Source organism: Aedes albopictus, chromosome 2 (genome assembly GCF_035046485.1).
Source record: "Aedes albopictus strain Foshan chromosome 2, AalbF5, whole genome shotgun sequence".
In the NCBI taxonomy this organism is placed as follows: domain Eukaryota; kingdom Metazoa; phylum Arthropoda; class Insecta; order Diptera; family Culicidae; genus Aedes; species Aedes albopictus.
This window is the reverse complement of record NC_085137.1, coordinates 217011935-217032531: the sequence shown is the minus strand read 5'-3', so window position 1 is coordinate 217032531 and position 20597 is coordinate 217011935. Positions and strand designations below refer to the sequence as shown.

The 20597-nt window shown below is 41.7% G+C and overlaps 1 protein-coding gene across 1 annotated transcript in view; it reads right to left on the bottom strand.

The window, feature by feature from the left end:
• Positions 1-4236: 4236 nt before the first annotated feature.
• LOC109419982 (chromosome transmission fidelity protein 18 homolog) overlaps positions 4237-20597 on the bottom strand; it is a 60205-nt gene continuing 43844 nt past the window's right edge. Inside the window, exons 7-10 of the mRNA XM_029855314.2 lie at positions 9483-9658; positions 9030-9417; positions 4447-4507; positions 4237-4377 (exon numbers count right to left, since the gene is read on the bottom strand). Of these exons, the coding sequence (XP_029711174.2) occupies positions 4277-4377; positions 4447-4507; positions 9030-9417; positions 9483-9658 (726 nt within the window). The 3' untranslated portion in view covers positions 4237-4276. The remainder of the gene's footprint in view (positions 4378-4446; positions 4508-9029; positions 9418-9482; positions 9659-20597) is intronic.

Genomic DNA, 20597 nt, shown 5'->3' with positions numbered 1-20597 from the left:
CAACAAGGAGGAGGCAGTTCCAGGCTGCTGTCCAAATCGTTTCAATCAAGTGCCCTGATGGTCCCTCCCTTTCCCAATATATGATATGACTTGTGTGTATATGTGTGATTGCTTATTATGTGATAGAACATTCTTACCTTTATCTTACCTTACCTGGTATCTGGAAACTAAAAGGTTATGATTAGCATTTATTCATACATTAAACTTACCTGAATCCTTCTGAAATAAAATGTCAATAAGCAGCAAAAATGCAAATACCGTAATCCGGGGTAACATTGATCAGAATTTCCGATCTTTCTTGAATAATTCTCTTGTTAAAGCAAATGTTACATGTTTTATATTTTTAAAACAAGTACTGGTCCTCTGAGTATGTGTTAAGCTACTCGAAAAACTATTGTAAAACTTTTAAATATGTTTAAATAGGCTTTTAATCTAATTTTTGATTTTGTTGATTTGGGGTAACATTGATCATGTCAGTGATCAATGTTCGTTTGTATTAAAAATACCCTTACTTACTAAATTCGAGGTCGCTGATTTCGAATATGTTGTCCAAATTCTTACAAGTTATGTACTTTTTAAGTTATTTAAAGAATAAAATCCTCTAAACAGCGAATAACGCCTAAAGGTAGGCAATAGCTTAAGAAATTTAATGACTTCTTTCAAAAATCGTATATTTTATTGAAAAAGAGCACTTTCATAAAAGTTTCATTTATTCAATTCAACTCCTGGATATCATATGAAAGTAATACAATGATTTCGAACCTCATATTGTATCTAGTATTCATACCAAGCATGAATGTTTGACAATGGCCCGTATGAATAAAAAGTAGTAACTACTCGTGCTTTGTAGTTACTACTTTGAAATATGATCCACCCCAAAGTAGTAGCTTTGATATGAATAAAACCATTTTTCGAACATTGTAGTAGATACTACTTTCGAAAATTTCGATGTTAGTATTTACTACATTATTTGTTTTTGTTTTGGTTGTGGATTCTCGGTTGCTCTTCCACCACCATTAGGCAATCCAGGACAAAATATGGTTGAAAAATAGTGATTTTCGCAGCAGCTTCCTCATTGAAAATAACAGTACTGAAAGAGTACTTCACATTCGTTGTACAGGTTGTACACGCCGCGGCGATCGTGAGGGCACCTCAGCAGGGTAGAAATTTATCTCAAATGCGCCATGCGTATCGGCATGCACTCACGGTCGCCGCTGCGCCCCTGGTCTCAGAATACTCCGTCAGTAATATCAACAAAACGCTTATAAAAAAAAAACCGCTGCAAAAGGCACTATTTTCCGATAAAATTCATTACAAGTGCAACATCATCACGCCACCCCATCTGGGGAAGATTGCTTCAAAACCATCCCCACAAGACCGCGGTAGTAATGCAGCGTGTTTTGCTGGGAACTTGATGGTGTTTGTATCGGTTTCCGGAAGTTAATGTCTGTCGAAACTTGCATCTAAACATTCTCAAAGATTACTTTTTGATAAAAAAAAATCATTACCGCAAATAGAGAATTGCTAACACATGTTGTGATTGTATCTGAAACATCACAAACTTTGTAGCAACCTCAGGAGCAGACTACAAATTTCTTGTAGTAAATACTACTTTTATTCATACCGATTGTGGAACATGTTCCACAAAAGTAGTAAGTTCGAAACTTGTAGTGTAGTAAATGCTCTGTTTACTTTTATTCATATCAAAAATTGTAGTATTTACTACAAAAATGTAGTAAACTGTGGATTACTACTTTTTATTCATACGGGCCAATGTATCTCATTCTGTTACGAAACACAGTTTTGGAAAAATAGATTTATTTCAATGTTTATGTTATTCAATTTTCATAACACCGCTAGCCATGATGGTCTCCAATAGCGGAAGGTCCGAAAGAGCTTGAAACTATTGAGAAATCATCATGTCTACAGGTCGTAAGCCCTGATAAAGTGTGGAACGTTTTGATGGCTGTGATCCCTGACCATCATGTCAAAACCCAGGGATACCCAAGTGACCATACTGTTAGGGTGTAGGGGTTGCACGTGTGAGGCGCATATATTGACAGGCATTGCTATGGACCGTTAGGGCTGAGTAGGGTCGAGGAATGGATCTACGATTGCTTAATTAAATTGAAAAAGTCGTGATTCAGCAGTGGTGGCACCGCTTTCCGCTTTTGTTCGGCCTTGGTGGTTTGTGTGGGGTGGTGCGTGTCGGTGTGTGTGTGTGCTTTGTGCGTGCGGTGCTTACGGCTTCAGCAGGGTGGTTACTTGGGTAGTGTGGGATAATTAGGTTTGGGACTGAGGGGGTCGTCGTTGATAAGGCCGACATCATTGAGTGCTCAGTGTTGGCGGTTGTATTGGTGACGATTTCTTCAGCCTTAAGATCTCATTTATACCACGCACAGATTTTTGGGAAGAGGGAATACTTTGTAATGCAAGAGAGGGATTTAAACTCTGCGTTACAGGCAAGGATGGGAACACTCACTTTCAAAGAGTTACACTCACTTGCTATTTTCTCAGCTCAGAAGCGTGCAATCAAGAAACGATGTATGGACGACTTTTGTCTTGTGGTTTTGTCTAAAACTTTGCCGAATAGAGTAGGGGTCACAAATGCATACCAAAGTCGTGACAGCGCCGTGAAAACAACTCTCCACGAGGTGAGTGTAATTTACACTCACCTCGTGGAGAGCTGCCTTCGCAGCTCCCTCGCGACTTTGGTATGCGTGTGCGACCCCTACTCTATTCGGCAAAGTTTTAGACAAAACCACAAGACAAAAGTCGGCCATACATCGTTTCTTAATTGGACGCTCCAGAGTTGAGAAAATTGCAAGTGAATGTAACTCTTTGCAAGTGAGTGTTCCCATCCCTGGTTACAGGTTGGGCGAGGTCATGCAGATAGACTCAACCCAGGTGACCGTGCGGCTCGGACAGTGATGCATGAATGAGTGCGGTGTGGGTGAGGTGCGCTGCCCTGTGGGTGCAGTTGAGTCCGGGTTGGAGTGGAAAGAGACCCTTCTCTACTCTAGGTCGGTTTCGGTTGTACGGGCGTGGTAGTGTTTGTCTTATTTGTGCCGTGTTGTGCGTGATTTGCGGCTCGAGCTGCGTGGTTACTTGGGAAGTATTGTGCTCTGTAATCTAGATTTTGGTTTTAAGGTGAAGCTAAGGCTGGGCTGTGCCTCGGATTTGTTGGGCGCAGGTCGGGAGAGCTGGTGGCAGTTTGTGCTGGGGGGTTTACTCGATTGGTTATTCACTAATGGTGGCCAGTCGATCGACTTATCGGCGCTGCCTGTCATTTGGTTCTTGGGGTTTGTGCTCTCGAGGTTCGGGGTGTTGCTTCGTTGTATCTTCGCTTTAATACTAATATTCCTTGTTTGTTTTAACTGACTGTTTACAGGCGTTTAACTCATTCTATTTCATAGATTGCCAAATTTAAGGGTAATGGTTCAATAGGGTGTTAGCTATCAGAGTGGATTAGAACGAGTAGGCGCCTACAATACACCAACACTGACACACACACTCCAATACTTACACGCACACATGCACCTACAACTAGCTGTAAAAGACCAGTGGGCGGGACAATGGTGCCTACCCAACAGTTGTAAGTGGGGTGTTTGGCTTAGCTACATGACTTGGTCCGGCAAGCCCATAAACATCAATTGGTAGACGTATTGCCTAGTGAAAAGACAACGCAGATGGGCGAAAGCCAGGGGATGCGTTGATAATAGCAGAATAGCAGAATAGCAGAATGTTTATGTTATTCAATTTTCATGAATTACATATCATTTGATAGCTAAATAATAGCAGATTACGATATACCATTCGAAAGCAGAAACCGATTCATTGTAAAATGCTTGTTTGTAAAAAGTACACCAAACATAGATCTTGAAAGGTACATAATTGTCTGAGTACTTTAGACAGGAAAATATGTAGCAAGATCTAAATTTGGCGTGGCAGATTTTACACCGCAACGCACCATTGTAATGTGATCTACCCAAGTTACGGGACTCCATATTGCATAGTTTTAGAGTCCAAAACATCACAAAAAAGCCGTCATCTTGTTTTTGGTCCACCATCTTGAATTTTCTTGCATGTTGCTCAATATCTCACATCAAATAACTTGATTTATGAATGTTTTGTCAATTGCTCATTGGGTTAAAGATTATATACGTATCAGCGGCTTTGGTAGTTGGATTTCTCTAGTATTCCCGAACAAAGAAGTATCTACTTTAATTGCTTGGATTTTTCATTTACAAGAAACTTGTTATTGTAATTAATGCACTTACATCAAGTCGAGTAGCGTTACGTCTTTTCGCACTGCGTTGTTGAACCCTTCCTTGTACCGATACCAGATCGGACTTTTCACAATAGTATCAGTTCCACCTGCGAACACAATATCAAGTATTATACTAAGTACCCCACATTAGCGCAATGAAATTAAATAAAACAAACCTTCTTGAACAGATAATACTGTCTCCTTCGTAGTTACACGGCCGAAGAAATCCTTCGAAACCTGAAAGCAAAAAAGAAAAATAAACAATTTGTAAAAACACATTTTGTCGAAAAATGATGAGCGTAACCGATTCCAACCAGCCGGATAATCCACCGGCAAAGAGATGTGAGTAAGTACACCTAATCTCAAATATCAATTTTAGTCGTGAAACCAATCCTATCAAACCAATCAAAAGTAAGATTGGATCTTTGCCTCCGTTCTAGAACGCAAAAGGGTGCGCCCATCGGCAGCAGCATCCGCAACAAGATAGTACGTACCTAGGTATAACTTCTTTCCCATAAAAAGAAAATTTGACGGAATGTAGAAGGACGACGGGAAAGCGATGAGAACAGCGATCTATCAGCCGTTCAATCAAACTTTCTCCCCATACCCTATGTCTTACCATGGTGGTTTTCGCCCGAGCGCACGTAACTTCTCTTGTTCCCGGGGAAAGCGCACGATGCAATCAATCTGAATAATAAAAATATTTCCTAAATTGATCCTTGATGGTAGGATAACTCTCCCTGTACAACGAGCGCACGCGATGGTGATTACTTTTCTCCGCAATTTGTCCGCCTTGATGGGTTATCCTGTTGGGGTTGGTGGATATACTTGATATACTTGTATCATGGATAGGCGGAAGCTTGATGAAGCTTGTTCTGATCATGGGAAGAATTTACTTGCTACGATTGGTTTTATGTATTCTATTATCATCCGTAAATGTCGTAATATTGAAAAACCTATTATAAGTTATATTTGAGGAATCCCTGGATAAATTCTTGGAGGAATCTGTAAATAAATTTCTGTAGAAATCGCTTGAGGAATTCCTAGAAGAAGTTCAGATAAATTTCTAATGAAATCTGTGGAGGAATTCTTAGAGGAATTCCTGAAGCACTTCCTGGAAAAAATCTCTAGAGAAAATCCTGGAGGAATGCCTGGAAGAACATCTGAACAAATTCCTGGCATAATTCTTGGAGAAATTTCTGGATGAATTCTTGGAGCAATCCCTGAAGGAATTCCTGCAGGAATTCCTAGAAAAATCTCCAGAGGAATTCTGGGAGGAATTCCTGAAGAAATTCATGAAAAATCTTTTGAGATATTGCAGGAGGATTTCCTGGAAGAATCCTTGGAAAAATTTCTGGAGGATTTGCTGGAGAAATCTCTGGAAAGATATCTGGATAAATTCATGTAGGAATGCTTGAATCAGTTCCTTGAGGACATCCTGCAGGAATGCCTGAAGGAATCCCTGAAAAAAAAAAATGCAGAAGATATTCTTGGAGAAATTGCTGGAAGAATCTTTGTAGAAATCCCTAGAAGATTTCCTACAGAAATTCCTGGTGGAATTGCTGACATAATTTCTGAAGGATGTCCAGGAACAATTCCTGGAGGAGATTCTGGAAAAATTCCTTGATAAAATCCAGGATGAATGCCTGCAGCAATTCGTAGAGAAATTCTTGAAAGACTTAATGGATGAATTTCTGGAGAAATCTTTAGAGGAATTTTGGGAGATTTCTGTCTCTATTTCTATTATTTTTCTGTTTCTAAAAAAAAACTTCCAGGAATTTCTCGAGGAATTTCTAGAGGTATTGCTGAAGAAATCCTCGAAGGAATTCCTGAAGGGATCCCGGAGAAAATCCTTGTATAAATTTATGGTGATATCCCTGGGGGAACCCCTGAAGCAATTCCTGGAGGAATCCCTGAAGAAAAATCTTTGAGGTATTCTTGAAAAAAAATCCTGAAAGAATTTCTGAAGAAATCCTTGGAAGATTTCCTGAAAGAATCCTTGAAGGAATTTCTGGAAGAATCTTCGAAGGATTTCCTGGAGGAATCCCTGGAGAAATTCGTAGAGAAATCCCTGAAGAAATTGCCTTACGGAAACCATAAAAAAATCTTGAAGGTATTTCTGGAGAATTTCCTGGAAGAATTGCTGAGGAAATCTCTAGAGGGTTTCCTGAAGAAATTGCTGAAATTTCTGAAAAAAAAAACCCTTAAAATACCTGGGGAATCCTTGAAAGAATCCCTGGATGAATTCTTGGTGAAATTCGTGGAGAAATCCCTGAAAAAATCCCTGAAGAAGTTCCTGGAGGAATTATTAGTGGAATTTCTGGTGGAGTTTCTGGAGGAATCCCTGCAGCAATTCCTTAAGGAAATTAGGAAGAAATTTTGAAAAAATCCCTGGAAAATTTCCAGAAGGTATTCCTAGAGAAAATCCTGAAAGAATTTCTAAAGGAATCCCCGAAGGATTTGTTGAAGCAATTCCTGGATGAATTGCTGACAGAGTTTATGAAGGAATTAATTTTTGGTGGAATTCCTGAAGAAAGTCTTGGGGTAATTTCTTGATGAATTCCTCAAGCAGAACCTGTTTAAATTCCTGGATGATATCCTGGAGGAATCCCACGAATATTCCTGAAGCAATCTCAGGAGAAACTCCTGGGAAATTCCTGGTGAAATTCCTGAAACAATTCCTGGAAGAATTCCTAGAGGAATTTCTCAAAGAAAGTGCCTGGATAAATTCCTGGAAGAATGACTAAGAGAATTCCTGGTGGAATTCTTGGAGTAATCCCTGAAGTAATTCATGGAGGAATCTTTGGAGGAATTCCTGGAGGAATGCATGGAAGCCTTGAAAAATTCTTGGAGAAATCATTCGAGGATATTCTTGAGGAATGCCTGCAGAAATTCCTGAGAATGAATCTCCAGAAGAATCTCCTGGAAAATCTCTTGTGGAATTTCTAGACGAATTTCTGACGGACTTTCTTGGTGAATTTCTGGAGAATTTTTTAAAGAAAGCCCTGCAGGAATTCTCAGAGGAATCCCTGGAAGAATTTCTAGAGGAATTCCAAAAGTAATTTTCGGAGGAATGTCTTAAGAAATTGCAGATGGAATTCATGGAGAAATTCTGAAGAAATTCGTAGAAGAGTTCGTGGAGGAATTCCTAGAAGAATTACTGAAGAAACTCCAGAAGGAATTTCAGTAGCAATTTCAAAAGGAATTTCTAAGGGAGTCCCTAAACTGTTCCTAGATTAATTCATGGAGGAGTTTCTTAAAGAATACAAGGAGGAATTCCTGAAGCAATTACAAAAAGTGTTCCTTAGGGATTCTTTGGAGGAATTTTAAAAATAAGTTGTTCCAGAAAGAATCACAGAAAAAATTCCCGAGTGAAGTTCTGGAGAAATTCTTGAGGTAATCTCTGGAGAAATTATCAGAGGAATCCCTGAAAGAAATCGTGGAGGAATCCCTGAAAAAATTCGTGAACAAGTCCTTTGAGGAATTCCTGAAGAAATCGCAGCAGAATCTCGGAAACAATTCCAACAGGCATTCTTAAGGAAATCTCTAAATATTCCCTGGAGAAAGTACAGGATTAATTCCTGAAGGAGTTCCTGAAAGAATTCAAAGAAGAACTCCTGGCGGAATCCATGGAGGAATTTTTAAAATAATCCCTGGAGCTGTTCCTTAAAGAAACACAGAAGAAATTCCCGAGTGAATCCCTGGAGCGATTCTTGGAGAAAAACCAGGACGAATACCAGAAGAAATCCCATAAGAATTTCCAGAAGCAATCGCATGAGGAATTGCTTAGGAAATTCTAGGTAAGCTTTCTTAACAAATTCCTGGAACAACTTTTGTAGCAAACTAGCAAAAGATTAGTCCATGTATGCAATAATTTCTGAATTATTTTTGAATCTTTGAACGGACTCTCAAAAGAATGTTTTGTAAAATGTTTTAAGGAATTCCAGGATGAATTTTTAGACAATCTCTGGTAAAATTTTCTGAAAGAATTTCTGGAAGGTATTCCTGTTGAAATATTTTGAGTCATTCCAGATTAAATTATTGTAGCAATTGGTGGAATCTCTGCAGAAATCTCTGAAGGAACACTTGCACAAATATCTTTGCCATTCTTTTGGGAATCCCTGGAGAAATTCCTGGAGGAATCCTCATAAAAAGCAATGGAACAATCCCTGGAGGAACTTCTTAATATATTCCAAAAGAAATTCTCGGAGAAATGTCTGGTGAATCCCCTAGAAGAATTCTTGAAAAAGTCTCTGAGCAATTCATGACGGAATCACTGAAGAAAGCTATGAAAAAAATCCTGGAGGAATTTGTCAATTCATACTTGCAGAAGTATCTGTAAAAAAATCGGAAGGAATCGTGGGAAAATTCCTGGAGATGTCTCTTGAGAAATTCCTGAAAGAATCCCTGGAGAATATCCTGAAGAAATACCTGATGGAATTTACGAAGGTGTCCTTGAAAGAATTCATAAAGAAATCCCAGATGCTTCGTTCTAAGCATGACGTTGGTTTGCATTGAATACTAGTGAAAATTCGTGAATTATGTGCTACTACACTCTATAGCAACATGTAGTTCTACATATCCTTATTTATCCCTACCGGAACCGGTTCCGGCATGTCCGAAAAATTTGGCATGTTGTTTTTATACTCCATGATAAAACATCACAAAATTTAGTTATTCAACCAAACATCTTATTTGATAAAACTCTACGCCCCTAAGACGGTGTTGTATATATGAAATAATAACAGTTAATACTCACCACCTGCTTCACCTTTTCGGAGATTTGTTTCGGCTTCAAAGTTTGCAAATGGTTCGGTAGCTGCGCCGTCGACTCCTTCCGTGGTTCAGCCTTTTTGTTTTTCTTGGGCCCACTGGGTCCTTCTTTAATTTCGGTCAGGGTGGCCGACGGACCCTTGTTAGCCGCTTTCGGTTGAGCTCGTCGCATACGTTCCAGCTCAACTTCCCGAGCTACCAGCTGCTTACCGAAATAGTTCAAATGTTGGCTGCCGAAACCGGTAAAGTGACCCAGTTGCTCGATATCCGGATCTAGCTGATAGGCATATGTTCCGTCGGTAGACTTCAGCTGAATGTAGTTGAGACCAAAGTCGGCCATCACTTCCACCGTATGAGTCAAATCAGATTTTTCCCTGTGAAACGAAAGAACAAAAATGTGATTCATCTAGCAAAATTTCCAACTCCTACTCACACTTACTTCGGTGTCAACAACTGAATGGAAACCGACCGCAACGAAGGGTTTATCACGCGCTTCAGCAACGGCACCGTATCCAGCAGCACCGTTGGTCCTTCGCCGATTCCTTTCAATTGCGCCGATAGACCTTTCCGTAGGCCGGTGAGTATCAGCTTACAGGTAGCCAGCTTTTGCGAATTCTATTAGCACGTGGGAGGGTGAGATGAAATGAAAAGTAGGCAAAAATAGATCAAAAGAAATGAACTTTGCAGAGGAAATTGAATAGCTTTTGTGAGTAACTGCATAAAAAAAGGGTTAAGCTTACCCTGCCATCGCATCGGGTGAAGGAAAGAAGGTAAAAATATTGAATAATTAATGGAATCATTTTATGAAATGCGCTCGCTGAATGGGTTATCTTAATAATCATCAGATTTATTTTCCACGCTTTCGCAAGCGGTAGTCAAGGGAATAAAGGTTTAAAATGCATTCTAAAAATGCTTTACAACGTAGAAGCATACATTTTATCAATAAAGTTATGCACACCATCTAGAATGGAAAAATATTGCGAATTTCAGAATTCTCGGAAATGCCGTAACGGTTACATACATATTTTGGACAGCGTTGCAGATCACGTGACCGAGCTGATGAGTACCAGTCATAAGCTCTCTACGATAGGATTCAAAGTCGATGACTCCTGATTGGTGGCGCTTTTGCTGATGGGAATGCCGGGGCCTACGAGCCCATGATTATGGGCTTATAGAGGCTTCTGCACCGGAAGAGGGTCAAGACGGAAAGAGGATCAAAGACATGTAGAGATAACGGGGCGTTGTACGCTCGCGGGACGTAGCGAACCACGGAGTGAAGTGCATAGCCGGGTAAGTCGAAAAAGCCAGAGAAGATACCCATCCCAAGCAACACACATGTTATAATAGAGTTACGACAGCGCAAGTTTTGGTTGTATAGAAGTTTATTTTACGTAATTCTAACATTGTGTTGAAATGACGTAAAATAAACTTCTATACAACCAAAAATTGCGCTGTCGTAACTTTTATATAACATTTGTGTTGCTTGGGATAGCGGAGAAGGCGTGTTTCAACTGCGAAAGTAAGGCCATTTCGCTACTAAGTGTCCGGAGCGCATCAAGTTGAAATCGAAAGGGCTGTGTAGCATCTTTGCTATAGCCGTTCCAACAGACGCATGGTGCTTTAACTCGGTAGGAGCAGCAAACAATGGTAACATAAAAGCTGTAGCTAGCTAGAGCAAGAGCTAGAGGTACCATGGGCCTGCTTAATGAGGATGGATTGATCAATGCCGACAGCATATTGAAGATCCCAGATTAAGCAACAATCGTGTTATCGGTGATTCCAATGTGTGAACGAGGTTACACAGTTGTTTGCTCAGCAGATAAGTGCGAATTTTTCGACATGGATAGCCAGCCAGAATAGGCAACTCTGACGATGAAGAAGAAGCTAGAAACAGCACACTGGAGACGCTTAATGATGATTTCGAAGATGCCTGCAGCGACGCGCTTCCACTGTAACAAAGAAGACCAGTTGAAGATAGTTGTAGGAAATTGATAATGTTATTCTAAAATAATGAGTAGATGATTTGCTTCGGTGTCCCGAGACATGTGCTCGTTGTTAGGGGCAACGAGAAGAAACGGTCATAGTAGTCGGGGACCTAGGGTCTTGTACCATTTGGGCAGGTGTACCTATTTTGGGCACTTGCCGCTATTATTAAATCAATTTCAAACCGATTGATTTGAAATTTTGTCCAGAGTTAGGCACGTACAGTATCTAACTCTGTACAAAAATTCAAATCAATCGGTTTGGAATTGACTTAGTTATAGCAGCAAGTGCCCAAAATAGGTACACCTGCCCAAATAGTACAATACCCTACATGGGATTAGAATTGACTGAGACGTGGTGACATAAAGACGCTGTTTCAGAGCGCAAGTAATTGAAGAATTAGATTTTCCGTTCATCATCTGATCGTGGTTTATTGAATCCAGCCCATTTTCATCAAATCAACGCTGTTTTTTCATCAAATCAACGCTGTTGCTATTTACGAAGAAAAAATCCAACGTTAATCTTCTTCCGTTTTCAGAGACTCATGAAGGTCGATCCCGATACACCGCCACCCACCGGAAGCTCTCTTAGGGCACATATTATCCGAGAGGAAATTCCCCTTGCTCCTAAAGGACTAAACCACTGACCACGTTGATCGAACCACTATCGGTGTGATTGGTGGTACCCAAGATGGTACCATGCTGGAAAGCATCCGGCAGCAATCATATGAAAGTTCTGCCGTGGACAGGTTGGCGATGGATCCGGAACGTCCTACAAGGGCTCACTCCCATGTTATAATTAGCGAAGTAAAATAATCGAGCACCTTATGAAAATTTATTGGGGTTGTTAAAATTAAAAATCAAACCCTAGTCATCGCTGAGAAATTTTTATGGACGAAAGGAACGAAACCTTTGTAGGTATGGGTACTCGGACAACTTGGAGTTCATTCAATTATTACGTAACCGCTTTTCTATGGATTTTTTTTAAATTTTGTATGAAGCGTAACGGTCGATAAATCAGAATGTTGGTATGGTATTACCAAACGTAATACTAAATTAGTACCATACACTAATTTAGTAGTTCGCAACTACTTTCTGGTGATCGTTATGATCCGAATTCCGATTGCGATGATTCTACCCGAAGTTCCACATCCTTCCTGTTTCCATGTATTTATCGTTGACGTCAGCAAATTTTTAATTTGGTATTGCGGATTTTTAGAAAAATTTCCACTCTGCGGTAGCCGCCGAGTTCTACCGCAGTTGTCAAAGTCCTACCGCAGCCATGAAAATGTTCGTATCATTGAAAAGTTTGGTCAAATCAAAGCATGCTTGCAAAGTGAAATGTTCTGAAAAGCAACAACAAACAATGATCATCGGCGTCGTGTCCAAGGCTCGATCCAAGGTATCCTTGGACTGGTTGATGATACATTGGTGAAAATCATTAGTCTGACAGCTGCGGTAGCTTTTCAATCTTCCGTAGGGGTGGTGGGGGTAAAGTGGACAACCTAAGCATTTTGGACGTTTCCCGCGGAAATGCGGCAAAATCCATCTGCTTTTCCGAGTAACATGGAAGGTAATGATATACTCTAGAAATTTTGTAAGGAGCTGCAATTAAAAAATATTGCTTTCTTTGATTATTTTCTTCACCAAATCGTGCATCAAAATAGCGTGAAAAAAATTGGTGGGGGTAAAATGGACAATCGATGGGGTAAAATGAACAAGTCGTTAAAAGTTATATAACAGCATATTCTTTCTATGTTTTTAAATACAAACTATCAAATTTCATACGATACCTTTATTTTGTTGTTTTCAAACTTTTAATACAAACATTGAAACACACTTAAATAATTATTGTAAAAATAGTGATAAAAACAAGCACTGTTTTGGATGAAAATTATATTTTGTTGATATAAAATATTTTTTATAACTTTTCAACTATCTCACGATGCCGGGGCCCGTGGCGTAGTGGCTACACGTTTGCTTCATAAGCAGATGGTCATGGGTTCGATCCCAGCCCCGGCACTTTCGTCAGTTGTTCTTTCCCCCCGAGAGCAGCTGACACTGACCCTCTTCTGAGCCCATGGCTCAAATGAACCCGGATATTTGGACATCGGCGCACGGCAACCCATAATGGACCCCCAATCAGACTGGAAACAGGAACAACCAACAGCCACACATCAACATTCTCGAGCTCATCATTCTACCATGATAGGATAGAAAGTGAAAGCAGCGCGACGGCCAGCAGTTCGATGTAGTACAATTAGAAATAGAATACATTTAGGCGCTGTACAAAGTGTATGTACAGCTTCCAATTGGAATCGCTCACGCAGTGCCCGGGTGGTCAATAAAGCTGTAAATTAGGTTAAGTGATTAAAGAATAATCTAATCTAATCTAATCTAACACAGACGCAGCCAGTACAAGAAAGCATCCTGGAAAATTTTTGGGTTAGATTACGCCCAAAAATTTTTCTTGTCAGTATTGATGCTTGCGGCATATCAAAAATATGACACAAGCATCAAAGCGGCCAGGCCTACTGCGTCGTGTTTACCGCAAAGATGATTCTAGAACTGTCTAGATTTTAATAATAAATTATAAAAATCGAAGCAATTCTAGAATCTACAGGGGAGGAAGGATGCGTGGACATACCGTACCAAACGCTCCGAAAAGTTTATTGTTGTATGGTTGAGCAATATGTGAATATATAATTGATTATGTCTATATTTAAAAAAAAAATACCTGTTTTGACCCTGAAAAGCAAAATGGTAATTATTTTGAGTTTGTACAATACTGTTATACAAGGCTGTACTGTTGCTTGTTTGTTTTGTTCTCTTATAGGAAAGAAAAACCATCTCTTCAGGGGCTCCGTTTTGGGCACCCTTCCGCTCTAACTCGATCAATTTTCAATTAACTGGCCGACCGAAGTTACAGTGAAAAAGCAACCAAAACAGCAGCCCAAATGGCTCGGCACCCCAAACACAAACACGCCGTATATCCACAGAGAACAGACATCCAGGCTAGAACAAATTTCATTCGGAAGGTTGTGTAAAGATTTGAATCTTTACTTGAGTAAGGTTGCAAACCAATACACGATGACAACATGAACGCCACCAAACACCATATTGCCACAGTCAGTGGTGAATTGAAACATTTCACGTGGTGAATTCAATTAGTATGGGAAATTACAAGATTGCAGCGCCACGCTATTGCCACTTGTGTTGCCGATTTCAAATGGCCGTTAAATTCCTTACACAGTTTTGGAACTGGACTTGGATGTCTGTTCTCTGTGGTATATCATAGGTAAGACTCAAATATAGAATAATGCAACCGGAACTAACTCACCGGGATCTGCGCAATCCAAAAGCAGGAAAACCCTTTTGTGCATAAGTTCCAATTGGTGGGTATCATTCGGTAATTACACTCCTGGCGATGCTAACTGGCTTCAGCAAATGTTGTCAGGAAATTCTTGACAACTCGCCGCGACCTTGAAACTTGTGAAGTCAGCAAACCTTGGGGCGGCTTTCCGAGCGTTGTGTTGTGTTTAAAATAATCCGCTACCACAGCAACTTGAAAGGTGTCTTGAAAACCAGCTTCCCCAACTTTACAAAAACTTTGAAATAAAAACCAAGATTTTTCCGCAGAAAATGACAGAGCAGCAACATTTCACGTCTACACTTTTTCACAGCACACTTCGATCTCTTAAGTGATTAAAGAATAAAAATAAAAACTATCTCACGATATAACGGTATAACGGCTGATGATTCTGAAGTTTGCATAAAAAAATATGAAATTTTGGTGAAATTTGAACCGATTGTCCATTTTACCCCCACGGTCTGATTTTGTTAAAATTATTTCCAATTTTTTTTTTTTACAAAACTTATTTTTTTTTTTTCAATCAAATATAGTCTTCTATGTGGGCTTTATTGGCTTAGGGTGTAAAACTTGTAATAATTTGAATATAACTTACGAGAAAACCTTAGCAATTATAAGCAAATTTTACATCATTTCCGATTTTTCACGTGATTTTTAAAGTTTTTGTCACCTTGAAGAAGGTTATTTGATTTTAATGTTCAAGATCAGCAAAAGTATAATGATTCATGCTTAGGCATAAGCTTCAATCGTTGAAACATTTTGAAAAACAATAAAAGCCATGAAACTGTGTAACGAGAGTTATTCGGGATTTCATCACCCACTAATGAAAGCCAAGAGAATCTTTCTTTTCACATTTATTTCTATTTCTTTCCTGATCCCTACACTTCCTATTGTCCTTATCCTTTACGTTTGATCCACTTCACCTTACAAATATGTCCCATCACGGAGATTCTTCTCTCTTCTTCTTCTCTTCTTCGCCCAGTTCATGGCCAGCTTTCCATCCAGCGTCGCTTCCTCCTGAAGACCTCCCGATCCGGCGCTACGTGGTCGCATGCCCTCACCGCGGACAATCTGCAAGCCATTCTTCCGACCTTTCCTCATCTCCGTAGCTTCCATCCGCTACGAAAAAAAACACCACTTCGTAGCTGTTCTTGAAATACGATCCAGCACTCCTAGTTCACTCGACCCGATAACATTCGTCCCAGCTGACGAGAACCAAGCGCGTCCAACATAGTTGCTGGTCATAGAGGAACTGCCTCGTCTCCGGTACATGAGAATATGCTTGCCCTCGGCTTTGTTAGTATTTAATAAAGAGCATGAGAGAAGATAATTGAGAGCAGCATCGGCACGAGTGGTCTCATTTTCGATCGGCATATCTCTGGCACACTACGAGACTCTGAGAGTGGGAAAATACTGTTGCTGTAGTAGTGCGGAGAATAACTCGATCAACTCCTTGCAGGGGATCTCAATCTCTTTAATGGCCCTCTTTTTTGGGTAAACCTGGTGATCAGAATCTGACGATAATCTTGATGGTATTGAGATGTAGACCGCATGACTATGAATTCACGGTTGATCGGATGATTGAGGCTGCTTTTGTGTTGATGGGTGGCGAACGAAACAGTGGTTCACGATGTGTTAACTACGGAGCATGTTATTACCGGCCTGAATGCTTAAATAATGCTACCACATCAAATCTACACGTAACAACTGTACCCTGTCCATTTTACCCCACCTGTCCACTTTACCCCCACCACCCCTAAAGTGGAAAATTTTCTCTAAATTACCAATAATTCGAAAAGGTTCCGAAAAAAAGTCGAAAGATGAGTTTTAAAATAGTTCTCTTCCCCGCCATGTAGGACTAAATAAACAAGAATTTTCGTCGTTGTCATGGCTTCGATGAAAATGGGAGGAGCAACATTAGAAGCGTCGCGTTGACAAAGCAGTATTACGCGATTTTTCTGGGGGAAACCTGCAATGAGGTACAGATACAGGTGGCGCAGATAAACATTGCAAACCACTGGTTGTCTCTTTTGTTCTACCGCTGATCAAATGCAACTCAATTAGTGACGTCACTAATTAAGTTGCATTTGATCAGCGGTAGAACAAAAGAGACAACCAGTGGTTTGCAATGTTTATCTGCGCCACCTGTATCTGTACCTCATTGGGAAACCTGGGGGAAAAGCTGGCGTCACATATTGAACTGAGTTTGTTCCTGACATTTATATCTTACTATTAAGTCTATGATCATAGTATTCGGGGACCTACATGGGAGGAGAATTGACTGAGACGTGGTGACATAAAGACGCTGTTTCAGAGCGCAAGTAATTGAAGAATTAGATTTTCCGTTCATCATCTGATCGTGGTTTATTGAATCCAGGATTGAATCTTACTTTGCGTTCGAGCTAGACCCTACAATAGTCAACAAGGGTTGGTACAGCGGTCGGGAGCTCACTTGTCCCGGCAAGTATACATATTGCCCTTCTTTGCATGTCAGTCCCAGGTTGATAGTGAATTCATAAGTTACGGTTCGTTTTCTGGCGATGTTCTTTATTCCATCGATACTCGGTGGCGCCATAGAGAACAACCCACAACCATATGACGAAGTCATTGAGCGACCTGATCAAAATCTGTGGATCCGAGTAATGAAGGAAGAAATCTCTAATTTGGGATGATACACAAATTATGTCACGCAAAAATCGACCTTTTTCAACCCCCCCTCCCCTCTATGTCACATTTTTTGTATGGCACCTCAATATATTTTGTAAGGGTCGTCACGCTCTGCAAAACCCCCTCCTCCTCTCCTCTTCTTGGCGTAACGTCCTCACTGGGACAAAGCCTGCTTCTCAGCTTAGTGTTCTATGAGCACTTCCACAGTTATTAACTGAGAGCTTCCTCTGCCAATGACCATTTGCATGTGTATATCGTGTGGCAGGCACGAAGATACTCTATGCCCAAGGAAGTCAAGGAAATTTCCTTTAAGAAAAGATCCTGGACCGACCGGGAATCGAACCCGTCACCCTCAGCATGGTCATGCTGAATACCCGTGCGTTTACCGCCTCGGCTATATGTGCCTCCCCCCCAAAAGCGTGACGTAATTTGTGTACGGCCCCTTTGGGTCAGAATCGAACATGGATGTTGACCTAAGTACGATGAGTAGGAAATATATGTCGCTCTCGTGAGCTAGTTTAGAGGTGATGTGATGGAGGAACCTGCGATCGGAGTTCACGAATGTGGAAGCAATGCCCATCTACTGTGACAATCTGTCCGCAATCAGCATCACGAGAAACAGATTCTCCACTCTTTGGCGAGCGTTCATTCGAGACAGTCGCAACTTTTCGTTCGTCCGGTTTGTCTCCAGTTCGGTGGCTATTTTCGTGCTAGTGTTTCCGAGTGATTAAGTTTATTAAGTAATTATCCCTAGTGGGACGAGTGCGGTTGGCTAGGCCACAATTATTGCCGCAAAAGTTCGTTTAGTTTGAGTAAAGTTCACGTTTTCATTATATCACGTGGCGCATTGACCGATTATCGAGCACAGCAGTGCAGCACCCCCCGCATACCGCGCCGCTCGCGCGGCCGTGATCGGCTTCTTCCAGTGAGTACCCAAGCTCATCGTCGTCGACAGCAGCAGCCCACCGAGAGAAGAGCAGAGAGCGTTGAACCGCCGCACACGACGACGGGCGCTCAGCAGCAGCTCGCTTCCTCCCTGTGCGGGCCATCCGATTGCTTGGACCTGCCGTCGTCGAGCCTGTGGCAAAACAGAGCACAAAGCTAAGTATTCAAAGTTACCCCTCGTTGTTCCCCCCTCTCCACTGACTCTTTGATTAGATTTAATTTGGTATATAAGCAGTTTTTTTTTCTCTTTTTTCCTCACTTTCCCTGTACAGTTAATTTTGTCCCTTGCTTTTTTTGATTATTTCGTCCCCGTGATAAGTGTTAGTTTAAGATTTTTGAGTGCCCCGTGGTGGTAGTTAGCTGCCACAATGGGCGATGATGATGATGGCGGGGGTACATCGTACCGCATCAACGAAGCTTTGTTATTGGCATCGGATTGCTCGAGCCAACAAGGCGATTTAAATGCTAACCCCTTTGTCTCCCTTCACCCTGCTGCTTCTCCAATGGACACCAACAGCAAATCTGTTTCCACGTCCCCCCGCCTCAAGGCCTACCCTCCCGACTTTGGCGGGCCATATGTTGTTTTCTTCCGACCCAAAGGCAAACGTTTGAACACCGTTCAAATCAGCAAGGATCTGACTAAGCGGTATTCTTCCGTTGTCTCCATTGACATGGTCGGTACAGCTAAGCTTCGGGTGACAGTAGGCGACCGAAAACACGCTAATGAGATTGTGGCCTGCGAGTTGTTTACACTTGAGTACTTCGTTTACCTTCCGAGCGCGTCGATAGAGATTTCGGGGAAGGTCGCCGACGCATCTTTGACCTGCGAAACGATCATGCAAGGCTGTGGTCGTTTCCATAACCCTTCTCTACCTCCTGTCCAGATACTGGATTGCCGGCAACTGCATTCGGTATCCCAGGAGGGCGAGAAGAAGGTTTACACACCATCTGAAGAATTTTCTGTGACCTTCTCCGGATCTGCATTACCAGATCTGCTGGTGATTGGCAAACTTCGGCTACCTGTGAGGCTGTATGTACCGAAGGTAATGAATTGCATCAATTGCAAGCAGCTGGGCCACACCGCCCAGTACTGCAGCAATAAACCTCGCTGTGCAACATGCGGGGAGAGACATGTGGACGGTGCGTGTAAAACGCCGCCCAAGTGTGTTTATTGTGGTAGCGACCGTCCACACGATCTCAATGTTTGCCCGAAGTACATACAGCGAAAACAACATCAAAAACGATCGTTGCAGCAGCGTTCAAGGCGAAGCTACGCCGAAATGCTGAGAAAAGCTGCTCCGGTCGTTGAATCACGCAACATCTACTCGTCTTTGTCTCTCGATGATCAGGGCTCTGACTCTGAGGTCGGGGACGGGGTTCCCTTTGTTTTTAAGGGTGAAACGAGGAAACGGGTGAGGCTCCAGAGACCCACCAAAAAACCTCGGAATCTGCCTAGCAGTGACCCCCAACCCACCGTGACAAATTCTAAGAGTGTTAAAAAAGGTAACAATCGTTCACCTCCTGGATTCAAAATCCAAGATGAACGAGACTTTCCTTCGCTCCCGGGAACATCAAAAATCCCAGATGTCCCAATTTTTTCGACTTCTCAGCCAGAGGGACAGCATTCGGAGAACCAGGAACAACCTCTTGGTGCTCCGATGTTTACGCTTTCTGGCATCGTAGACATCGTCCTTAACTTCTTTAATGCTTCGGACTCAGTGAAGAGCATTGTCAAAGCACTTCTTCCTTGTGTGTCTCCTCTTTTGAAGCAGTTGGCTTCTAAAATGCCCCTCCTTGCGACATTCGTATCTTTCGATGGCTAATTTAACCACCGAGGTCGAAGATATGATTTCTGTGCTACACTGGAACTGTCGTAGTATCGTACCAAAATTAGGCGCTTTCAAATTTTTAATTAACAATTTACAATGCGATGTTTTTGCGCTATCCGAAACATGGTTGACACCCGATGTAACCTTACCTTTTTCCGATTTCAACATTATCCGTCTTGATCGGTCCGACTCGTACGGAGGGGTGCTTTTAGGGATCAAAAAGCAGCACTCATTTTACAGAGTCGATTTTCAACCGATGACAGGCATCGAAGCCGTCGCATGTGAGGTGACAATCCGAGGTAAAACCCTCAGTGTTGCCTCCATATATCTTCCACCGAGAACTGCGATATCTCGCAGGGATCTCGCCCACATCTGCTCGGCTATGCCTGAGCCACGGCTGCTCATGGGAGATTTCAACTCCCATGGTACAGGCTGGGGGGAACTGTACGATGACAACCGTTCATCTTTGATATATGACCTCTGCGACGACTTCAACATGACAATTTTGAACACCGGAGAAGTTACGCGAGTGGCACCTCCAGCTAAAGATGGCAGTCCTAGAGACAGCCGATTAGACCTCTCAATCTGTTCGAGCTCACTATCGCTGGAGTGTACATGGAAGGTTATCCAGGATCCCCATGGTAGTGATCACCTTCCGATCGTTGTTTCTATTTCCAATGGTTCACGTCAACCTCCATCTATCGACATTTCCTACGACCTCACGAAACACATTGACTGGGGAAAGTACGCGGAAGCAATTA